A 19300-nucleotide genomic window follows, 5' to 3' on the forward strand; every position below is an offset into this window, starting at 1 on the left:
CAGCTAAGTCCCAAAAGGTCAAACATAACCAGCAAGATTAATTGAAAAAGAGAGATTACTTTTTTCCAAGTTTTGATAACAAAGTTAAGGTTAACAATGGCAACTGACTTCTGAAATCAAACACTTCATACTTTGATCATAATGCAGGGATTTAAGAGAATTCTTGTCGTTTATTTTGTGACAGAAAATCGCGGTTAGACTGTGTGTGTGTGTGTGTGTGTGTGTGTGTTTACACGCTCACCAGTCTGGATGGCCCATCTCCAGCAGCTGTCGACACTGCTGTGACAGCAGGCCGATGGTCTCGGCGTAGTCCTCGATGGTCTGTTCCAGGACCAAGTGTTTCTTCAGCAGCTGCAGCGTGCTCGGCTCGTCCTGTTGGGAGGAGGACACGACGCACACACAACGAAGAGTTTCACTTTAAAAAAAGTTAAAAAAAATAATACACACACAGCACAAACGCTGCCTCTATGTATAAATCTATGTAAAGAGGAAACAGGCTCAGATTAGGGTCCAACAAAATGAGATGAATATTAAAGCATTACTGATGATTTTAGTGTCTACACCTTCTCACAGAGACTTGTGCAATCAGGGTAGTTATAATGACTGACATTTTATGAGGAAAGATTCCTTAATGATAACAGACTACATGCTGTGATTTTGAACCAGATGATGAGCAATTTATTAGTTGTTTTTTATCAAAATGCCCAGAAACTTTCAGACACACACCTTCCCCTTCTCCTCGTTCATCATGTGCAGCTCCTGCTCGCTCAGCCAGGCCTCCACCTCCGCCGTGTCAAAGTAGTACTGCTGGGCCTGGTACATGGCGTCCAGGACCAGCTGCCTCCTCTCAGTCTCGGCCCATAGCAGAGCCCACAGCTGGGCCAGCTGGTCGTGGCCCGCCCTGACGCAGTCGGCCTCTGGGCTGCGTATGGAGGCGATGATCCCGGCCCTCTCCAGGACATCGTCGATCCTGCTCCTGTGGACCTGCAGCTCCCTCTGAAGAGTCTGGAAGAGGGGCACGGGGCAATAACAGGAAAGAGACGGTGACGGGTTAGGTGTTGTTTAAAACAGAACGATAATCAAATTCACTGTTGAAGTACAGGAGGACTTGGGGTTTGAACATCATGTTTATCTATCACATATTATCTGTGACCTGACCACAATGAGTTGAAATTAGGGTGGTGACAGTATATCAGCATCGAGAGTCAGACTTATGATTTTCTCACTTGGTTCTTCTTCATGAGCTGCTGGACTGCCTGCAGAGAGGAGCCATGCTCCTGAGACATGGCCATTGGGAGGCGCTCCTGGACCCACAGCTACAACGACAACAACATGACACACAGCAATGAATAAAAGTCGTGCATGTGCATATGTACACCTCATTTAATGTGGATGAATCTGTGTATCTAATTAACATGTAGAGAGTGAGAGACAACAATAAATCCATTACGCGTCCCGGCTGTAACGTGAAGAAAGCCACTTTAATCTCTGAAGGCTCCCTGTTGTCATTATAGTGAGTGTGAGTGAGTCTGTGTAAACTTGTACTACTCAGGTTGTGGGGACTAGGGACGTCAGTTTTTAATACGGTTTCAATACTTAGGGTTTCCGCCAGTGTATTGCAAGCCATATTTTCACAGCAAATGTCCCCCATTATTTTGTTATTTAAAAGCTTTTATGACGAAGCAGCAACTTAACACGACTTGAAAGTACAAACGGCAGTCAAACTCACGATCTCGTCCTCCAGGTCTCGTCCGACTTGGTGAACTTCCTTTGACGCCAGCAGGATGCGTCGTCTCTCCTTCAGCGGCTCGATCAGACGCACCATCCTGGCCTCCACGAAGGCTTGACGCCCTGCAACCGACTCCTTGATATGCGTCTGCTGCGGGATGGAGGCCACCTGCACCTGGAGCTGCCCGACCTCCTTATACCACTCCTCCATCTGGCTCTCCATGGTCTGAGGGGGAGGACGAGGAGGACGAGGAGGACGAGGAGGACAGAGGAGGAGAGGGGGAGTAGAGTGTTATCAAAACGGACGGAGGAGAAGAGGATGTGTTGATGAGGAGAGAGGGATGGAGGTAGGTGAGTGGAAGAGAGAATACATTGGGTGGAGAAAGATGGGATGAGTGGGATGTGACAGAAATGCAAAAAGGAGTAGTTTGTCATTGTTTAGGTTCTCGGGGGACATTTAACTTTTATTTTAATCGATTTTATCCCTGACATAGATTTAAGATAACTTTTAATTTAAAATTAGAACCCAAATATTGCTACAAATGTTAAGCGTTTCAGATTTTTAACTTACCATGAGGATTTTATTACACAGTGTGCACGCTAATAAAGACGCGTACAAAGTTGTTTTTTTTAATTATGAGGGAAAAAATACTACAAAAAGTAATGTCACAGTTTGTGGCCCTTCCAAAGATACAGGGTAACACAATCACAGTAAGAATGTATTAATAATTGGTTGCTTGTAATGCCTGAAATTAAAGCATTGGAGTAAAAATCTCTGTTTTACTTATGTAGTAATTATATAATTAATGTAATTTTGTAATATATATTGATTGATCATTTGTGTTCAGTTCACTGAAATGTCATAATCTAATAGGAGATGGACATGAAAGCAAAGATGAGACTGAAAATAACCCAGAAGAGCGAAAGGAATGATTTGATAGACATGAAGTGTAGTGAAGTTTACCGTACCCCTTGCCAGGATGGATGCTGGGTGGTGGAGTTTGGTTTGGAGTTAGGATGATGTGGTAAAGCAGTGCTAATGGCGGCCTGATAAAGAAAGCTGTGAATGCAGTGGGAGAGGAGAGTGAGACATGTCCGGTGAAATGATGAAGTAATGAAAGGATGAACCCAGGTCACACCTGCCTGCTGTGTTTGCTGTGTAAAGAATCTGACTCCTCCAAACCATCGATGTCGGAGGGCGAGTTACATCCCAACATCACCAGTACATTTTACATCATGTTCACTACCATGACATGAAACCTAAAGGATATTTATAAATGCTTTGAGAACACAGTTGGGGTCAATTGGAAGCTCTTTGGTAATGTTTTGATTTGATTAAGTTTTGGACTGCACTCATCGCAAACTCAATCAGTGTGTTCCAATCCGCGTACTTCCGTACTTACACTTACTACTTTGAGTGCATAAGTGCGTTCACACTGGGAAGTACGGCAAAATGCAGTGCACTCAAAGTACCCGGATGTTGTACTCAAAACGGTCAGATCGTTGAGTGTGGAACGCTGGACACTTTCCACACTCAACTGTCGCCAGCTTGGCTACGAAGCGGAAGGGGCGGGACCACGACCACTATTCAAACATACGTAGATAACAGAATAAAACAATACGTAAACATAACGGTGCATTTTCAGCCAACAGGAGGACACATCGTAGGCGTAGGCGACGACGTTGGAAACGTAATTTCCACTCTGCTTTCATTTTCTTCAGAAGATATTTTGGCGGGTAGCGAGCCGCGGTCAAATGTTGCGATCGTCATTTCCGGTCAGTGCGCCGCAGAGTATTAGATTTGAGACGACCCTACCCCGTTGAAATTTACTAACAAACTAACCGATCGAGGCAGCGGTAGACCAGCAACTCCTGTGTTCGGTGAGGTAAAATGACTGTTTTTTCCAGTGGAGTCTGGTTGCTTTGAAGAGAGCATAGATGGCTTCAGTTCCCCGTCAGAAAGGGATGTCTGACAGCAAGGTAAAGCGGTGAAAATATTCTAAATATAGCGTACACTTAAACTGATATTGATTTTTTTAGGTGTCTAAAATACATTCTGCTGCTGCCCCCGTCCACAGCAGTTCATTGCTTTGCCCTCGTGCTGGTACTCCTGTCTGTTTCTCCAAACTGGGGGCGTGCCGACCATCATCTACTGTAGGTAATACACTGACTATGGATCAGTACCTCAAACAACCCCACTTCAAAACACCCAAACTATCCCTTTAAGATGATTCAGTGCTAACGTGTAACATAAACTTATGTTCAATTAGCATGTCCTATAGCGGAATTACTAAACACAGGGCAAACAGAGATGAAACTGTAGCCAATCAATCACAAAACAATTAGCATTTGTATTTAAAAATACACTAATCAATAATTTCCACAATCAGTATCTGTGAAATGATCTTGGGATGAAACTCACCAGGTTGGGGCATGAATGCTGATGGCTTATAGGGCGTGAAAATAAAAGAGACTTCGCTGAAATGAGATGAAAAGCTGAACAGAAAGTGTTGCAGGCACGCAGTGAGAACTGTTGTTCTTAGTCATTTCCAAACATGATGTTTTGTTCAAATATTAATGAGATGAGGCCATCGCTGTGTGGCGATAATCACGTGACCAGTGAGTCACTGTGAGACCGTTCAGCATGTAGTGCTACGGAGTCATATTCACAATTTAGGTCAAAGTGTTTGGAAAAACACCGGAGCTCGTGTACCCTTGAAAACGGATACTTATACTAAATAAGAATTATGTTTTGAACCAGATATTGCACAAATATGTGGCTTAGAAATGTGATCATTAGTCATATCAACTTTTTACTGTTGCTAAAACTAGAGAGGACTCAATAAGTGCCAGAATAATGCTTCAGTAACTCATAAAGGAAATAGAGACACTTATTATCATCTCGTTGGATGCTTGTTAGACTGATAAAAAAGGCCTACAAACACGAGGAGAAACAGAGCAGCAGTGTGTCTAATTGTCATGCAGAGTCCTCCCCAAAAATAAATGTTTGTTAACCTTAAAAACTGAAAAAAAGAAGCGAACGTGAACTTCAACGGGAATCACCGAACATGCTCTTAAATGTCTTTATCTTGGAGAAAATGTCTTTGTAATGTAATAATCTGAAGCCTGGAGCTGACCAGTTTATGGGAAACAGAAAAGTATATTTCTGTTAAACAAATATAAAACGTTTATATTTATTTTCTTATCAGATACTGTCTTCTCGGCCTCCTCTCATAATGAATCAAGTGAAAAAATATCTAAATAGGTCAAATCATTATGTGGCTGGAGGGTTTTTGGTTCAAATGGCTGTGAGAATCGAGTGAAGATCACTTTCTGTTTTTAAATCCTACGTACGTGTAGTTTTTTCAGCTGCTTGTTGACAGTGGTGAGGTCCTGTCCCTGGTCCACGTAGACTAGTTGACCCTCCAGTTGGCCCAGTCTCTGGTCCAGGCTTTCATAGCTCTGCACCAGCAGGTCGGCCTTGTTGGCCTCAAAGAGCTGGCGGGCTTTGGCCTGGGTGGTGCTCTCCAGATCCTGCCAGCACTCCCTGATCTCCTCCAGCTTCCTCCGGACCACCGGGCTGAGCTCCGGCTTCTCCTGGATCAGCTGCTGGCCCTCCTGGATGGACGGGAGGAGAGAGGAACACAGAAGGAGAGGTGAGATAGAGGTCTGACTTTTCACGTTTTGATAAGAAGGGAACGTTGAAGGTATAATATGCAGGAATTTAAAAAACAATGTATATACTGAAATATAATCCGTCTCAATCATCACGTCTTCCCGACTAGTGGTGTGTGTTGTGGTGTCTGTATCTACAGAAACCCATCCCTCCTTTTCTCTTTTCTTCTTATTCTGCTGGAGCGATCCTGGGCTTCAGCAATAATGTTTTATTTCTCTGATTCACTGCTTTGTTCTCACTAACGCCGCTCCCTCTCTTCATTCACTCTATAGCTCGCCAGACCATAGCTGCTCCCTCTTGAACTTCATATGTCTCGCAGCTATAGCGAAGATCAAGCTGCATGCCAGGTTTGTTATGTTCATTCAAATATTAATTCCAGGTTGGGAACCCGTAGTTTTAAGCATATGTCTCCTTGTTGCATTTAGTGTTGCTTGAAATATGACCAATGTGTTTTGCGTGTAGCTGAAGTTAACCTTAAAAACAATTTCCCGGGATTCCCAGAACAGAAAATGACACATTTTCGGGGAAAATATGAATCCCTAATACAGACCATGTAACTGGTGAACAGTTGAACACTTCGGGCAAACACTGAACACAACACGCACTCATAATATCAACATGCAATATTAATCATTACCTGTTCGGATAATAAGGTCACTAAGTAAAGTAACTAACACCTTCATCAGTGAATCTGTGTCTCTACGCAGCACCTGTGAAGTATTAACATAAACTCATAATCTTTAAGCATACATCAGGTTCATATTAATCACCTTTTCCTCATCACTGTGCAAATTTATGCCAAAAGATACTCCACATCTAATCAGATGATCTGCTCTGATATCATGAGCTAACAAGGCCAGAAGAATGAAGTTTATAATATGTGTTTTTCTCCAGCTGTGGAGTCCACGAGAAGGAAGGGAAAATGAACGGTGTATATTCCAATAAGGAGTAACGCTCCAAGAAATGCTGAAAATAAATAACAATAGAGGATGTAAAATAGACTAGTTTAAGACGGAGAGGGAGAAATGGCATCTGTTGCAAATACAGGGATGAAATATATACCATTTTCAAGGAATGCAGCTAATTATCAATTTCAAGATCAATTAATGAATAATAATTCATTAATTAATATACATTCATTTGTTAATAAAATGTCAACAAGCTGCGATCACAGTGTCTGATCAACAATCAAACAATAATAATAAGTCTTTCCATTTGAGAAGTTTAGATAGATAGACAGACAGACAGACAGAATGACAGACAGACAGACAGACAGACAGACAGACAGACAGACAGACAGACAGACAGACAGACAGACAGACAGACAGACAGACAGACAGACAGACAGACAGACAGACAGACAGATAGATAGACAGACAGACAGACAGACAGACAGACAGACAGATAGATAGACAGACAGACAGACAGACAGACAGACAGACAGATAGATAGATAGATAGATAGATAGATAGATAGCAGGTTATCCAGGCAATGCACAGGAACAGTAAATATAATGTAAATATCAAAACTAGAGATAAATATCTATAGAATACACAATATGACGATATATATTAGAATACTATAAATATACCAGATTACTACAACTAACAAAAAAATATAAAATATAAACATGGAATAATACTATATACATTATCTAAGTAATTATTGTAAAGATGATTTACAATATGAATAAACTAATCAGTCGACCTCATGACACTGAAAATGAGGCACTGAAATGTGACGATTAGTTGATTAATTCATTCATTAAGTTAGTTTTAGCTTCTTAAATGTGAATATTTTCTTCATTCTAATTGTCCTATAATAATAAACTGAATACTTTTATGGTTTTGGACTCTTGATCACACAAAACGAGATATCTGAAAACATCCCCTCGGGCTCTGGGAGGTTGTAATAGATATTTTCCACAATTTGCTGACATTTTGTCGACCAAACAATTAATCAAGAAATAAGAAATAATCATTAGTTGCAGCGCTGCTTGAATATAACATCACATTTATAATCATAAGGGGGCATAAATCCAGACGCTTTTTTCTCTGTTTCATCACATCCACAAATATTCACTGGATCGTATGTTGGGATAATTATGTGCAGACTCTGTGGAACTGGGTTAGGTGTTTGTGTGTGTGTGTGTGTGTGTATGTGTGTGTGTGTGTGTGTGTGTGTGTGTATGTGTGTGTGTAAAGAGAGATTAAACCTTGTCGCATTAAAATGCCTCATAAATTACCTCACACTCCCCCTCCCCCTCCTCTCTGTCCGTCCTCTTTTTCATATTTCTGCCCCCTTTTGTACCTCATCTTGTTCTGAACCCCCTTTTAAACACACACACGCACACACACACACACACACACACACACACACACACACACACACACACACACACACACACACACACACCACCATTTTCCTTATGTACACCTGCTCCCTTCCCATTTTTTCTCCGCGTTGCCTCCCCCACAGTGAAATCCTCCCCCCATCCAATTGTAATTCGCCTTTTGCAGCCTGTGTGTTTGTATGTGAGTGTGTTGGAGCGAGAAAGAGAGGAAACAAACAAAGAATAAAATATCTGATGAAAACAAAGAACCAAAGAAAGACAGAAAAAAAATGGTGGCTCATTTAGCTCTGTGTGAAACTGCCAAAAACAGTGCTGTGGAAAGTAACTTAAAACACAATCTGGCTGATATTTACATTACATTATACTACTAATGACAAAGCTATCATTCATTCAGTGTCTCTTTATTCATCCCCCTTTTTAAAACACAATAGATTCATGTAGCAATATGGCTGCTACTGCCTGTTCATCTGGTGCATTTACACAAAAATAAAACTAACTAATATTTCTTCGCATTTATAAATGCTTTTCATGTCGAAGAAACAATGCAATTAAAACTGATCAAGATTCTACAGCCGTGCTGGCCGCTCTGTGAGGCTGTACATACTGTACGCACAGCGGTGCTTTGAACTAAATGCATAGTGACGTCTCCCATTGGTTTGTGGAACTGCTGTTTTGAAGCCTCGAGTTCTGAATAACACAATTTTAGGCGACCACAGATGTTACAATTAACTTTCATGAAGTGAAAACACACTGTGAAAGTGGTAAAGTTGTAAGACGAAAACACGGACAACTCCCAGACCGGACAACGCCGTGGTAGCGACCTGTCAATCACAAGGTAGCCCCGCCCTAAAGCATCCCCTGCTTTATGGTCTATTTGACTCTAAATGGGACCATAATTTACTAAATGGACATCATGCTGTATTGAAGAAGACTTGAAACTAGCGATTGAGACCATAAACTCATGTTTACAATGTTTACTGAGGTAATAAATCAAGAGAGAAGTAGGCTCATTTTCTCACAGACTTCTATACAATCAGACTTCTTTTTGCAACCAGAGGAGTCGCCCCCTGCTGGCTGTTAGAAAGAATGCAGGTATAAGTCACTTCAGCATTGGCTTCACTTTTCAGACCCCGGACTTGCCCACTGGGATCACCAAAGTGAATACAGTTTATCCTGAGACGGACATGAATGTTTGCACCAAATCGTATCGCAATCCATTAAAACAGTTGTTGAGACATTTCACTCAAAAACCAAATGTCAAAAGTAGGATTGATTCTCTGGGAAACATAAATATCTGTACACATTTTCATGGTAATCCACCTAGTAGTTGTTGAGTCATTTCAGTCTGGACCAAAGTGGTGAACCAACCGACCAACAGATGGGCGGCGTGCTGTTAATATGCCTAATCATTAATGGCTTTATTAGTCATGCTACTAGAAATATAATATTGCTAATGTAAAAATGATTGTAAATTAGTCATCACAACTCTGTGTACTCTTTAGAATGAACTCCTACCATTTGAAGAACCAATTCATGTTGAGTTTATCTCTAAAGGTTAGTAAACCAAAAGTATAATTTATACCAATAAAAGTTTTACTAATTCATCATTTTTTGGGGAAATATATCAAATACACATTTTTCAATGGGTGTTCATAAACTTGTAAAACTTGCTGGCTGACACATGCCACCAGTTTAGTTTGGAATTCATCATATTGTGTAAACAAAACTTGAAATTAAAAGAGATCCTGAAACGTCGGGTGGTAATTTCAGGCTCTGCCAACACATTTCACGGAGACGGTAGAGCAACTTTGAGCGGTGACTCATCATCCACAGAGGACAACATCCTGCCATCTGATTCACTCAGGTTATGATACAAATCTACAGACACACACAAAGAGCTGCCTGATGACTGGAAACTGGACAGCAATGAGATGATAACGAGGCTTCCGGTCCAAACCCCCGGACCGGCTGCGTGAGAATGGTTGAGGATATCTCGAGGTTCCTCCATGGTGTGAATGTGGGTATTATAAAATCATACTTAGTCATGGAAAAAAGTAAAGTAATACTGAAAACATTGCAGGTTTTAAGTCTTCCCTGAGAAGCTATTTTTGAGGCGACAGCGTATATAACTGCATAAGGTGAATGTTAAGTCAGATAGTACGAAATCTATCTGAATTTATGGAACCGTATTTATCTTTACCTATATTTAGCAATACATGTCAATTTAGTTTGTATTTTCTAAATACTGTTCAAGAACGTGTCAAACAATAAAACATCTTATGGTCAGATACTGTGTATAACACATGAGGAAAACACCATATATGGTAATACATTTTAAGATATACTGTATACAAAGTGGGAATAATTGTAATAATATAATGTCTGATATTTTGCAAATCCCACATTTAATACATTCCACAATATCTTGAAAATTTATGACTAAATATATGGTAAATATTCAGATCTCCATGTATGGAAAATATATTTCTATTGCTTAAATTACATGACATAAACTCCTATTTCTTACAGTGGAAAAAACGCTAATGGCTTAAACTCCTGAACCAGCTGGGTACAAGTGAAGAAGAAAAAGAAGTAGAAGTAGAAGAAGAAACTTTTCCTCAAAAACTATGCAGTTAACTCCCAGTTGTCCTAACGCACACTGGAGGTGACTTGGGTTATCTATCAGCTGCAAACGTGTGTACGTACATTAACACACTCAGACAATAGAGAGGAATTAAAAGCTGTAGCGGAGGCTACACTACACCACTCACTGTCCTCCAGTATCCAGTGTTAGTGCGTTACGTCAGCTTTCATTCTGGTGTAGCGTTTCCCTGGCTGCGGCTGATGCGTGCCGTCCTCTGTGGTGAGTGGGAGGGCTGCGTGGGCTCGAGCAGCTTCACCCACAGGCTCAGAGCTGGTCCTCCACCCTCACACAAATATACTCAGCCTGCAGGTCAAAGAGCATCATGATTTTCCACTGCTCATATACAAACAGTATCTGCAGAGATCCCACAGCAACCTGATCCCAAACAATGTGAAGGAAAATCCACGTCTAAAACATAAGAGCTATGTTTTCTTTTGAAAGTTTAAAGGTGTAATACGTAACTGTTGTCGGTTGCTTTTTGTAAACACACAGCGAACACACAGAGAGAGCAGCGATGGTCGAGCGAGCTATAGAGTGAATGAAGAGCGGGAGCGGCGTTAGCGAGAACAAAGCAATGACTCAGAGAAATGAAACGTTATTTTCTGATTGTTTCATGGTGGTTACGTTCTAAAGCACAAATAAACACGACCACAACTGTGACACATTCCTCTAAATTAGTGTCTCATAACAATGTACTAAGGTTGGACGATTCAACGAATATATCGGCTATCGGCTGAGTATGTTGTTGTCACTGGTTGTTTTTTTTGGGGCGTTTGTTTGTCCTTTTATTTAGCTAATTTAATGGTCAGCCTCCGAAGAATGAGAGCTGCTCAGCGGGCAGAAAGAGAGAGAGAGACAGCGGGGGGAAACAATGTGCAGAGCCGGTATATTTTCACATCTAACGTGTTGGTGAAATAATGGTTTATTTCGACCAAACCAGAGTTGGTGATTGTTGGAAAAACTAACCCAGACGATTTTGGTGAGTTTCATTTTGTTTCTGTCGAGTTTGAATCAAGTGTGTTTTACGATGTTCCGCTAGAACAGCTGATCTCCCAGTTGGCAGAGGCAATTGCCGGTTGATGGGCGGCTAGAAAATCTTAACATATCGCCCAACCTTAGAATGTACCGCCACCACAAAGCAAAACAAAACGAGTAAGAACAAAAGAAGAAAACAGGCAAAGTGAAGCAGGACAGGAAGTGAGGCCTCCTGACAGAACACTGATGCTAACAGTAACAGATGGGTCGTCCTCATTCTGCTGTCTGGTCTGTATATTACAGCAGACATCTGCTCCCGAGCGTCACCGCTGACACTCTGCTGGTCAGTGTGTCTGTCACGCTCAGGCCGCTGCAGCTGTCGTGTCAATATTTACTCCACGTGTGAAAAAAATCTGCTCGTCCGACCAAACAGCAAAAACCCTCTCGGTACGTTCCAGGTTATGGCTTTCGCTTTTTAAACGAATAATTGGTGACAAACTATATTCTGTTCGTAGTGTAGAACTCAGCGGTACGTGGTTCTTTCCTCAGGGAAATCCTCTAGTATACAGGAAGTGATGCATGCAATAGCAGCAGCAATAGCCGTCCATACTATATACAGTATATTCTGATCCAAAGCAGGTTTTTAGTACGTAATGTGTTAACTCAAATTTATGATTTAAGCAAACAGAAAGCGTTCTTTAAATAAATTAAAATAAAAAATGACTAATCAGCTAAAGAAATGTATTAGTCGACTACGAGGGGGCAGACCTACCAATAATGTTTTTTGAATTCATCACGATCTGGTTCACTACTTGTTACTGCAGCACAGAGATACAAAAAAAGGCTTCATACAAGCAGCCTGCTCTGGCTAACACAGCAGAGGTTAGAGAGATATGCACTAACTGTACACACACACACACACACACACACACACACACAAACAGACACACACGCACGCACGCACGCACACACACACACACACACACACACAGCTGGAAATGACAAATTTTCCAGAAGGTGCCCATCTAGAGCCGGGAGAAGAGCACTGTGAGCACCCATCTACCCAAAAAGTGCCCTCCTCTCTGTGCTGCTGTAAAAGCATCACTTTGACTGGAGGAAGAGAAGGACTGATTTTTGTCTCTCTCAACCCCCTGAGTGTGTTTTTGTACTGAGAGCCTCGGACAGCGCTACAGAGCGCTCCAGGATTTGGGAGGTTTGGGACAAAACACTCTGTTGGGATTAATTTCATTTCACTGCACTTTCTTATCTGATATAAACTTAACGTAAGTAAAGAAAGAAGTAAAGACGCTGTGTGCTGGTTAAGTCAGTCATACCCTACACAGTTTAAACACAATATAATAAAAATTGTATCAGAAAATCAGATGTTTCCCTTACAGAAATCACATTTATGGGTTACTATTAAAGTCCCAGTAAAACGGAAGTTATTCCACAGTATTCCCCAGTAAAAATGGAAAATTTGAGAGGTGTACAGTCACCAGAAGTATTTAAATAAAAATGCTTTGCATCTGATTAGACCGCTAAAAAGTGGGCGGGTTTAAAAAGTAGCGCGATACGGCACTAAAGATATTGATTGAAAATAGAAAGAAATTTGTACATTTGTTTTTGTATATATTGATAGGTGCATAATATGACCGGGGAAGTGATTTAAAAAGGGTTAAAAAGGCATTTTTCTTTTCATCGTGACTTTAAAACCAGGATAAAATAAATAAACAGACGACTGACTTTTTGCTAAATTATGCTCAAAATCATGCAAACAGATTTAGGTTTAAACCCTCCTGGTGTCATGACGGCCAGTGAAAGTGGAGCTCTCTTTGAAGAATAGAGAGTCTTTTGCAGTGCAGGTGGACGAAGCTCCTGTATATTAAGGTCAGAATCAGAAACTAGATGATGACCGGGTATGGATGCCAGAGTTGTTTGCTTGTTTTAATGGAAAATATAGTATAAACATAGTTTTAGCTGTAAGTAAAGCAGCAGATTTAACTGTGGATATGAATAGAATAGCCAAATATAATTTAAAACAATAGGGGAACTACTGTATATTGTGCAACAAAGTGTGTGGCAGAGTGGGCCCTTCAGCTCTGTAGGTGGATTTACAATCCACACTGTCTTCCTCAGCACCACTGTCCCAGTTCGGTCCAACTCTATATGCTTTACTGGCATTAACGCTGCACGAACAGTGTTGCCAAAGTATCTAAATAAAAGTGGATGTGATCTCTGTCTCAGTTAACCATTTGCTCTCAGTGAGAGTACCGGTAACATCGCTGCTCCATTGATGTTCTCATTACACACACATACCTCCACACCCGCCCACACACACACCTCCACACACTCCTTCATATACTGCAGAGCCAGCACAAACCTGCAGGTCAAAGCTTAATGCACACAGGGCTTTCTGAAGTGAGGCAGTTGCACATGTGTAGGTCAAAAAGGGAAAGGACATCTGAGCACTAATGTGGATGCATAATTTAGGTTTTGCCATGATGTATTTAAAATGATTATTGACTTGGCTCTAGTGATGGCAATGGCCGCAATTCTACCACTAGTCCAGAGTCAGGGGATCACCAGCATCATTAGTATAAATACCAATGATGCATTTCTATTGCCTCTCAACACGGCGACGGCTGAGCCAGCGGCTCGCAGTTAACGGTGCAAACAACAACAAAAGTGCTGACAGGGATAACAGCGTTAACCTGGGGGGGAAGCCGGAGAGTGGGTGCTACGACGACGCCGTTCAGCTGCAGCCACCGTATGAGAGCAGTGCAGCGTGGCGGGCCGGCGGGCAATGAGCCAGCCAGTGGGGCAAACACATGCACGAACATGCACTAAAACCATACGTGGCCGGCCCGGCAATGTCAACAAAGTATGGAGAAGCTCGGATTAACAACACACACAGAGGGAGAGTGACTTCGTTCTCTACTCAGGTAGACATTACTCCACTATATCTTTACATAGCAAATAGTTGTTTGAGTCTTAGCGTCTTTAACGTTATGTAATAAATGCTCCAACTTCCAATAGTAACATGCAAACACATAGCAACACTTAGCATGTCACGACCAAGGCTACATAAAGCTGAAGCAGATGAAAGTTGAGCCAAGTCTGACAATGCAAAGGCTAAGATATCCAAAAATGCCCACTGGACAGAGGAAAACACACAGCATCAACTTCAGGCCAAACATCTGCCCACTGTTAGTACAGTGTGATACGACACAGAGAGAGTGAGTGAGAGTGGGATCAGGGCCGCAGAGGCAGAGATTGTTATTCTGAATGAGTTAATGAGGCCAATTCATTATCAAGCATAATGGGAGAGAAGGAGACAGGAATCAAAAAGCCCTTTGGATTTAGACTCGCATACTGCATGGGGAAGAAGCGGTCTTCAGTGTGTTCTCACACACTCCTCCACATACTCACACACACAAACAAACACAATCTGCTGCAACTGAGGCAAAGCACCCACAACAGCCAGCAGCTTCTATTTGGTCTAAATCTCTGCAGAGTTACATTACAGAGTGACGAGGCACCATCTTTACAAGCAATACGTCTTCTAAAGACGTGCAGACTACTGTTACATTGATTTGTAGCTCTGTAAATAAAAAAAATGTAGTTTCTATTTTCGGTTAGAAACCAGAAACCTGCACAAAAAGCACCCTTGCATCTGGGCATCAGTCTTTGGTCGTTTGGTACAAACATTTTCTCTCAAGTCATTCATTCCCTTGTCCTAGTTTCACGTTATAGATATGATCCACATGTAATCAGGTTTGTCTATCTGGCCCGTTAAGGAAGCCCAGTCATCCTGCAGCGAGAGAACAGCAGAGTTATTGATTAAACAATACATTACACATTCAGAACACTGCAAACCTCAGCTTATTAGATGCATCCCTCTGTACTACACTACGTTAACACCTACTGTTGTAGGCTGGATCTCAACACTCTAAAGCAGCTTTCTGTGCTCTCTGACATCACTTCCTGTTAAATCTTGACATGTTTCCTGTCCCCTGGTTAAAGAGAGGAGAGGATTGGGATTGAGATTGAGAGAGAGGGAGAGAGAGAAAAGAGGAGGGAAGGAGGGAATGACCTTCACACATGAGCTGTGCGAAGAGAGGAGGGAAGACAAGGAGAAGGGAGAGGGGATTGGACAGCTGTTGCCTGGCAACCACAGCAAGCACAGGAAGAGGAGACAAGGCGCTCCAGCAGCTGTCGGCCACTTGGCGTCACAACAGAAACCGACACAAAATGCATCATAATCGTCCAAAAAGTGGGGTCTCCCTCGTCACCTAAACTCACCTACACACTGAAGGAGCACCATTGCTTTAGTCTACATTTATGTGCTCCTTTCATGCAGGTACATCCTCTCAGACTCCCACAAGATGTCCCACACTGACAAACACAGATGGTTCACTGTCAATAGCTGCTGAGAAAATAGAGAGTTGTACTTAAACTGACTTTTAACAGCCTCTCCTGGAAGCCATTGGCCTTGGGACAAAAACAAAATACACTATACTATAATGCTTTTATACAGGAAACATCACCTGAATAGCAATAGTGAAACAGGAGGAATATGTAAATATAAAATACCAGGATTATTACGGTGGTTTCCGACCAAATGTGCAAGAACAGATAGTTTGCACGAGGTGGTGCTCAGAATGAAGAGCAGCACAAAACAGCTTACCACGGACTAAATCAGAAACATCAAAATATGAATTTGACAACCAGTTATCCCGTCCTCTCTTGAGATTATTTACCTCTTGGAGAGCACAGTTACAGAACTTCTCCATTCTTTTCTACAGTAAAAATGCTCTCATCATAATTTACGCTTCCCGTCGATGCCAGAATCCCATTGGAGATACTCATTAGAGATAATGGCCTTGCTCTGCACAATGTTGAACTCAGCCTTTTAGTGTGAAAGCTCTGTGAGGATGCAATCAAACCTACAGTTTTTGTGTTAAGCTCCAAGTCACAGTATAAGATATTTACTTTGCTTAATTTTTGTGTTTAGTTTAAAGGTCCCATATTGTAAAAAGTGAGATTTTCATGTCTTTTTTATTATGAAGCAGATTTAAGTGCTATATATATACGGAGAAATACATTACTGCTTAGTGCGTCTGAAAAAATACATACTACTGTTAGCATGTACTGAATGATAGTACACATACACAAGTGGGTATGTACATGTAGTGCATAGTATGCGATTTCAGACGCAGCCTATGTGAATGACATCAGCTGACAGGAAGTAAACATGGACACACGCTGTTGCCTAGCAACACAATTCCGTTGAAAGGCGCTAAAACGGAGCGTTTCAGACAGAGGGTGAATACAGGCATATTCAGGCAGACTGTATGAGGGAAATAAAGGTGTTTTTTTCTACATTAAAGTAGTATGAACATGAAAATGAGCATAATATGTGACCTTTAACTAAATTAAAAATCAACCGTATAAACTCACATGAAGCACGAGATGTCATAACTGTGGCAGCATGGAATCAAAACGAATCTGATTTGATAATGGTGGACCCTGTAAGACCTTATGTCTCTGTAAACACAACAGTTTTTATGGAAGATGAAGATATTTCCAGGTATCTTGTCACACATATTTGGATCCACCAGACTATAAACGATATGTCAGGAAGTGGCATGTTATGCTTTGACCCTGATGTTAGACTTTAGTTAGCTAGAGGCGCTGCACAGCTGGAATCTGCCTCTGTCTTTAAGGAGGCTGCTGATGAGGAAAAGAGGTCGAGACGGACACTTTTAAGAGACCTTGATTGTAAAGAGTGCTTTCACTGAAGAGGAGGGGACAGGCAAAACTACGCGTCTATGAGCAAATATCATGTGTAGCTACCGAAAACTCTCTGGGACACTTGAGTTGAACAGATCGGGTAAACTGTTTGGGCTATTGTTCAGTTCTCTGGTAAAAGCTCTGCACGCTACACACTGAAAAAAGACACACACACACACTTACAGATGGCTGACGCTAACCTAAAAACAGGCAATGTGCTTCACAGAGTCCTTTACGGCAGAGTGGGGTTCTTACCCGATTACATAAATAGACTGGAGTCTCTCAGAGGACACAAGCAGAGAGACACAACCAGGACACAAGATGCAGAGTGTTTGGACAGGAAGTACCACAGTGAACAGGACCACAATCAGCACTAAAATATCACAGTAATAATAATTCACTTGACGTATTTACCGATCAGGATTCATATTCCAGCACAAAGATTTTTTTTTTTTAAATGCAGTAAAAATATGTTCATGTCAGGACCTCAGAATTATGTTTCTAACACTATATATACAAATCTTTATCAGTATTATCATGACAAGATGCCAAATCCTATGAATGATATCTTGCAAAAAATGTTTAAGTTGCTAGGCAACGGCCATGTAGCAGGCTTTTGGGGTGAAGATGGATGCTACGTATGACTTCAGAAGCTAAACCCTGTCTATCTGCCAACAGCTAGACGGCCTGGTGTGACTACAGTCTGCTACTGACGAGCATGAGCTGGATACAAACCAATACATGTTTGCATTGGTTTGTATGTACACATGATCATAGCATATTTCTGTCAAATCATTCAGGTACATGTAGTTGCTGTAGTGTCTGAAAAACATGTCAACGTGAGCTTTTTTTTTCTCAGTTTGGTCAAACCCCATAACTTGAATTCAGATTTTGAGTGTGTTTTGAATACATGTTGGGTATGATGCGAAGGAGACTCATCCTGCAGCGTGAACAGGTTCACAGAAGTCTCTACACTCTTCACACTTTTAGTTTTGTTGCGCAACTTGAGCGGAGTCAAGTTGGACTCTTTCCAGTATAAATATATATTTTAAGGGAGAGAGGAAAAATCCAAAAAGAAAGGAGAGTATTTTAAGACTTCAGTGTTGTTTGAGTAGTGTGAGATGTGACAAGTGTTGAGTAGGTTGTTATTGTTTTATACTGTAAGCCAAATTACATACTTTCATGTGACGATGAAAACAAAGAAGCAATATTCTGATACTTTAGCTCGTAGGCGTAAAAACGACAATGGACTCTTTTATACATCAGAGCAGCAGCGGGTTTGATATTTCTAGAGGTCCAGGTGCACAAATCTTTTACAGGCCACGTTTCAGACAACCAAAGCTTCTTTTGAACTGTTGTCCAAAGAAGTCATGACAAATATTTACAATATGTATGCAAATAATGCATTCATATCAGTTTTTATAACACGTAAAATCATTACTGACAAATTGCATGTTAAAACAACATATTATCATTTGCAGAAAAATTCAGTGTTCCTCCTCCTCCTCTCCTCTGTCTCCGTCTCTCTCTCTTTCCTCCTGTAAGCATTTTCCAGTAACCCAACGCTGCCTTCAGATAAGCACATGACCTATGAATCTATAATGGAAACAGCTCAGTGCTCTCAGGCCTCGCAGTGCTGCTCTCTCTACATTACATCACTGTATATCCTTACACATCAGTCAGACAACTTTTCTCACATCATATGCCGACGTTATAGACATGCACACACATGCTAACATGCACACGGCTACACACTATTCTCTCACACACCTACTTCACAGTGCCCACTATAGAAGAGGAAATAGAGAGAAATGACTGGGTTCTCGGGAACAGGCACAGTAATTAGACATAATGAGGAGATTATAGGCCAGCAGTGGGTGAAGCTGCCTACCTGTATAACCGTCAGCCACAACGTTACAGTGATCAGCCAGCTGATTGGACAAGGACACAGAGAGATGATGTAATACCTCAACTTCACTGGGTTATTTGACGCTTTTCTATTCTGACTGTACACGACTGTTTTCACCAAAAAATCTTTTCTCTTGAAAAGTGACATTTGTGGCTGTGTAAACAATGATTGTCCTCTTTTAGTGGCTAAAGGACAGAAATACCTTAAAGTTATTACGTGGAA

At 41.4% G+C, this 19300-nt stretch overlaps 1 protein-coding gene across 6 annotated transcripts in view; it reads right to left on the bottom strand.

Annotated features, from left to right (window-relative positions):
• Positions 1 to 19300, bottom strand: part of sptbn4b (spectrin, beta, non-erythrocytic 4b) — a 96467-nt gene that overhangs the window by 20291 nt on the left and 56876 nt on the right. For all 6 annotated transcript variants that reach the window (XM_074641141.1, XM_074641140.1, XM_074641139.1 and 3 more), the window contains 5 exons: positions 5083 to 5346; positions 1730 to 1954; positions 1227 to 1316; positions 727 to 1005; positions 242 to 372 (listed from right to left, as the gene is read on the bottom strand). In XM_074641141.1, the coding sequence (XP_074497242.1) occupies positions 242 to 372; positions 727 to 1005; positions 1227 to 1316; positions 1730 to 1954; positions 5083 to 5346 (989 nt within the window). The remainder of the gene's footprint in view (positions 1 to 241; positions 373 to 726; positions 1006 to 1226; positions 1317 to 1729; positions 1955 to 5082; positions 5347 to 19300) is intronic.

Source organism: Sebastes fasciatus, chromosome 7 (assembly GCF_043250625.1).
Source record: "Sebastes fasciatus isolate fSebFas1 chromosome 7, fSebFas1.pri, whole genome shotgun sequence".
Classification (NCBI taxonomy): Eukaryota; Metazoa; Chordata; class Actinopteri; order Perciformes; family Sebastidae; genus Sebastes; species Sebastes fasciatus.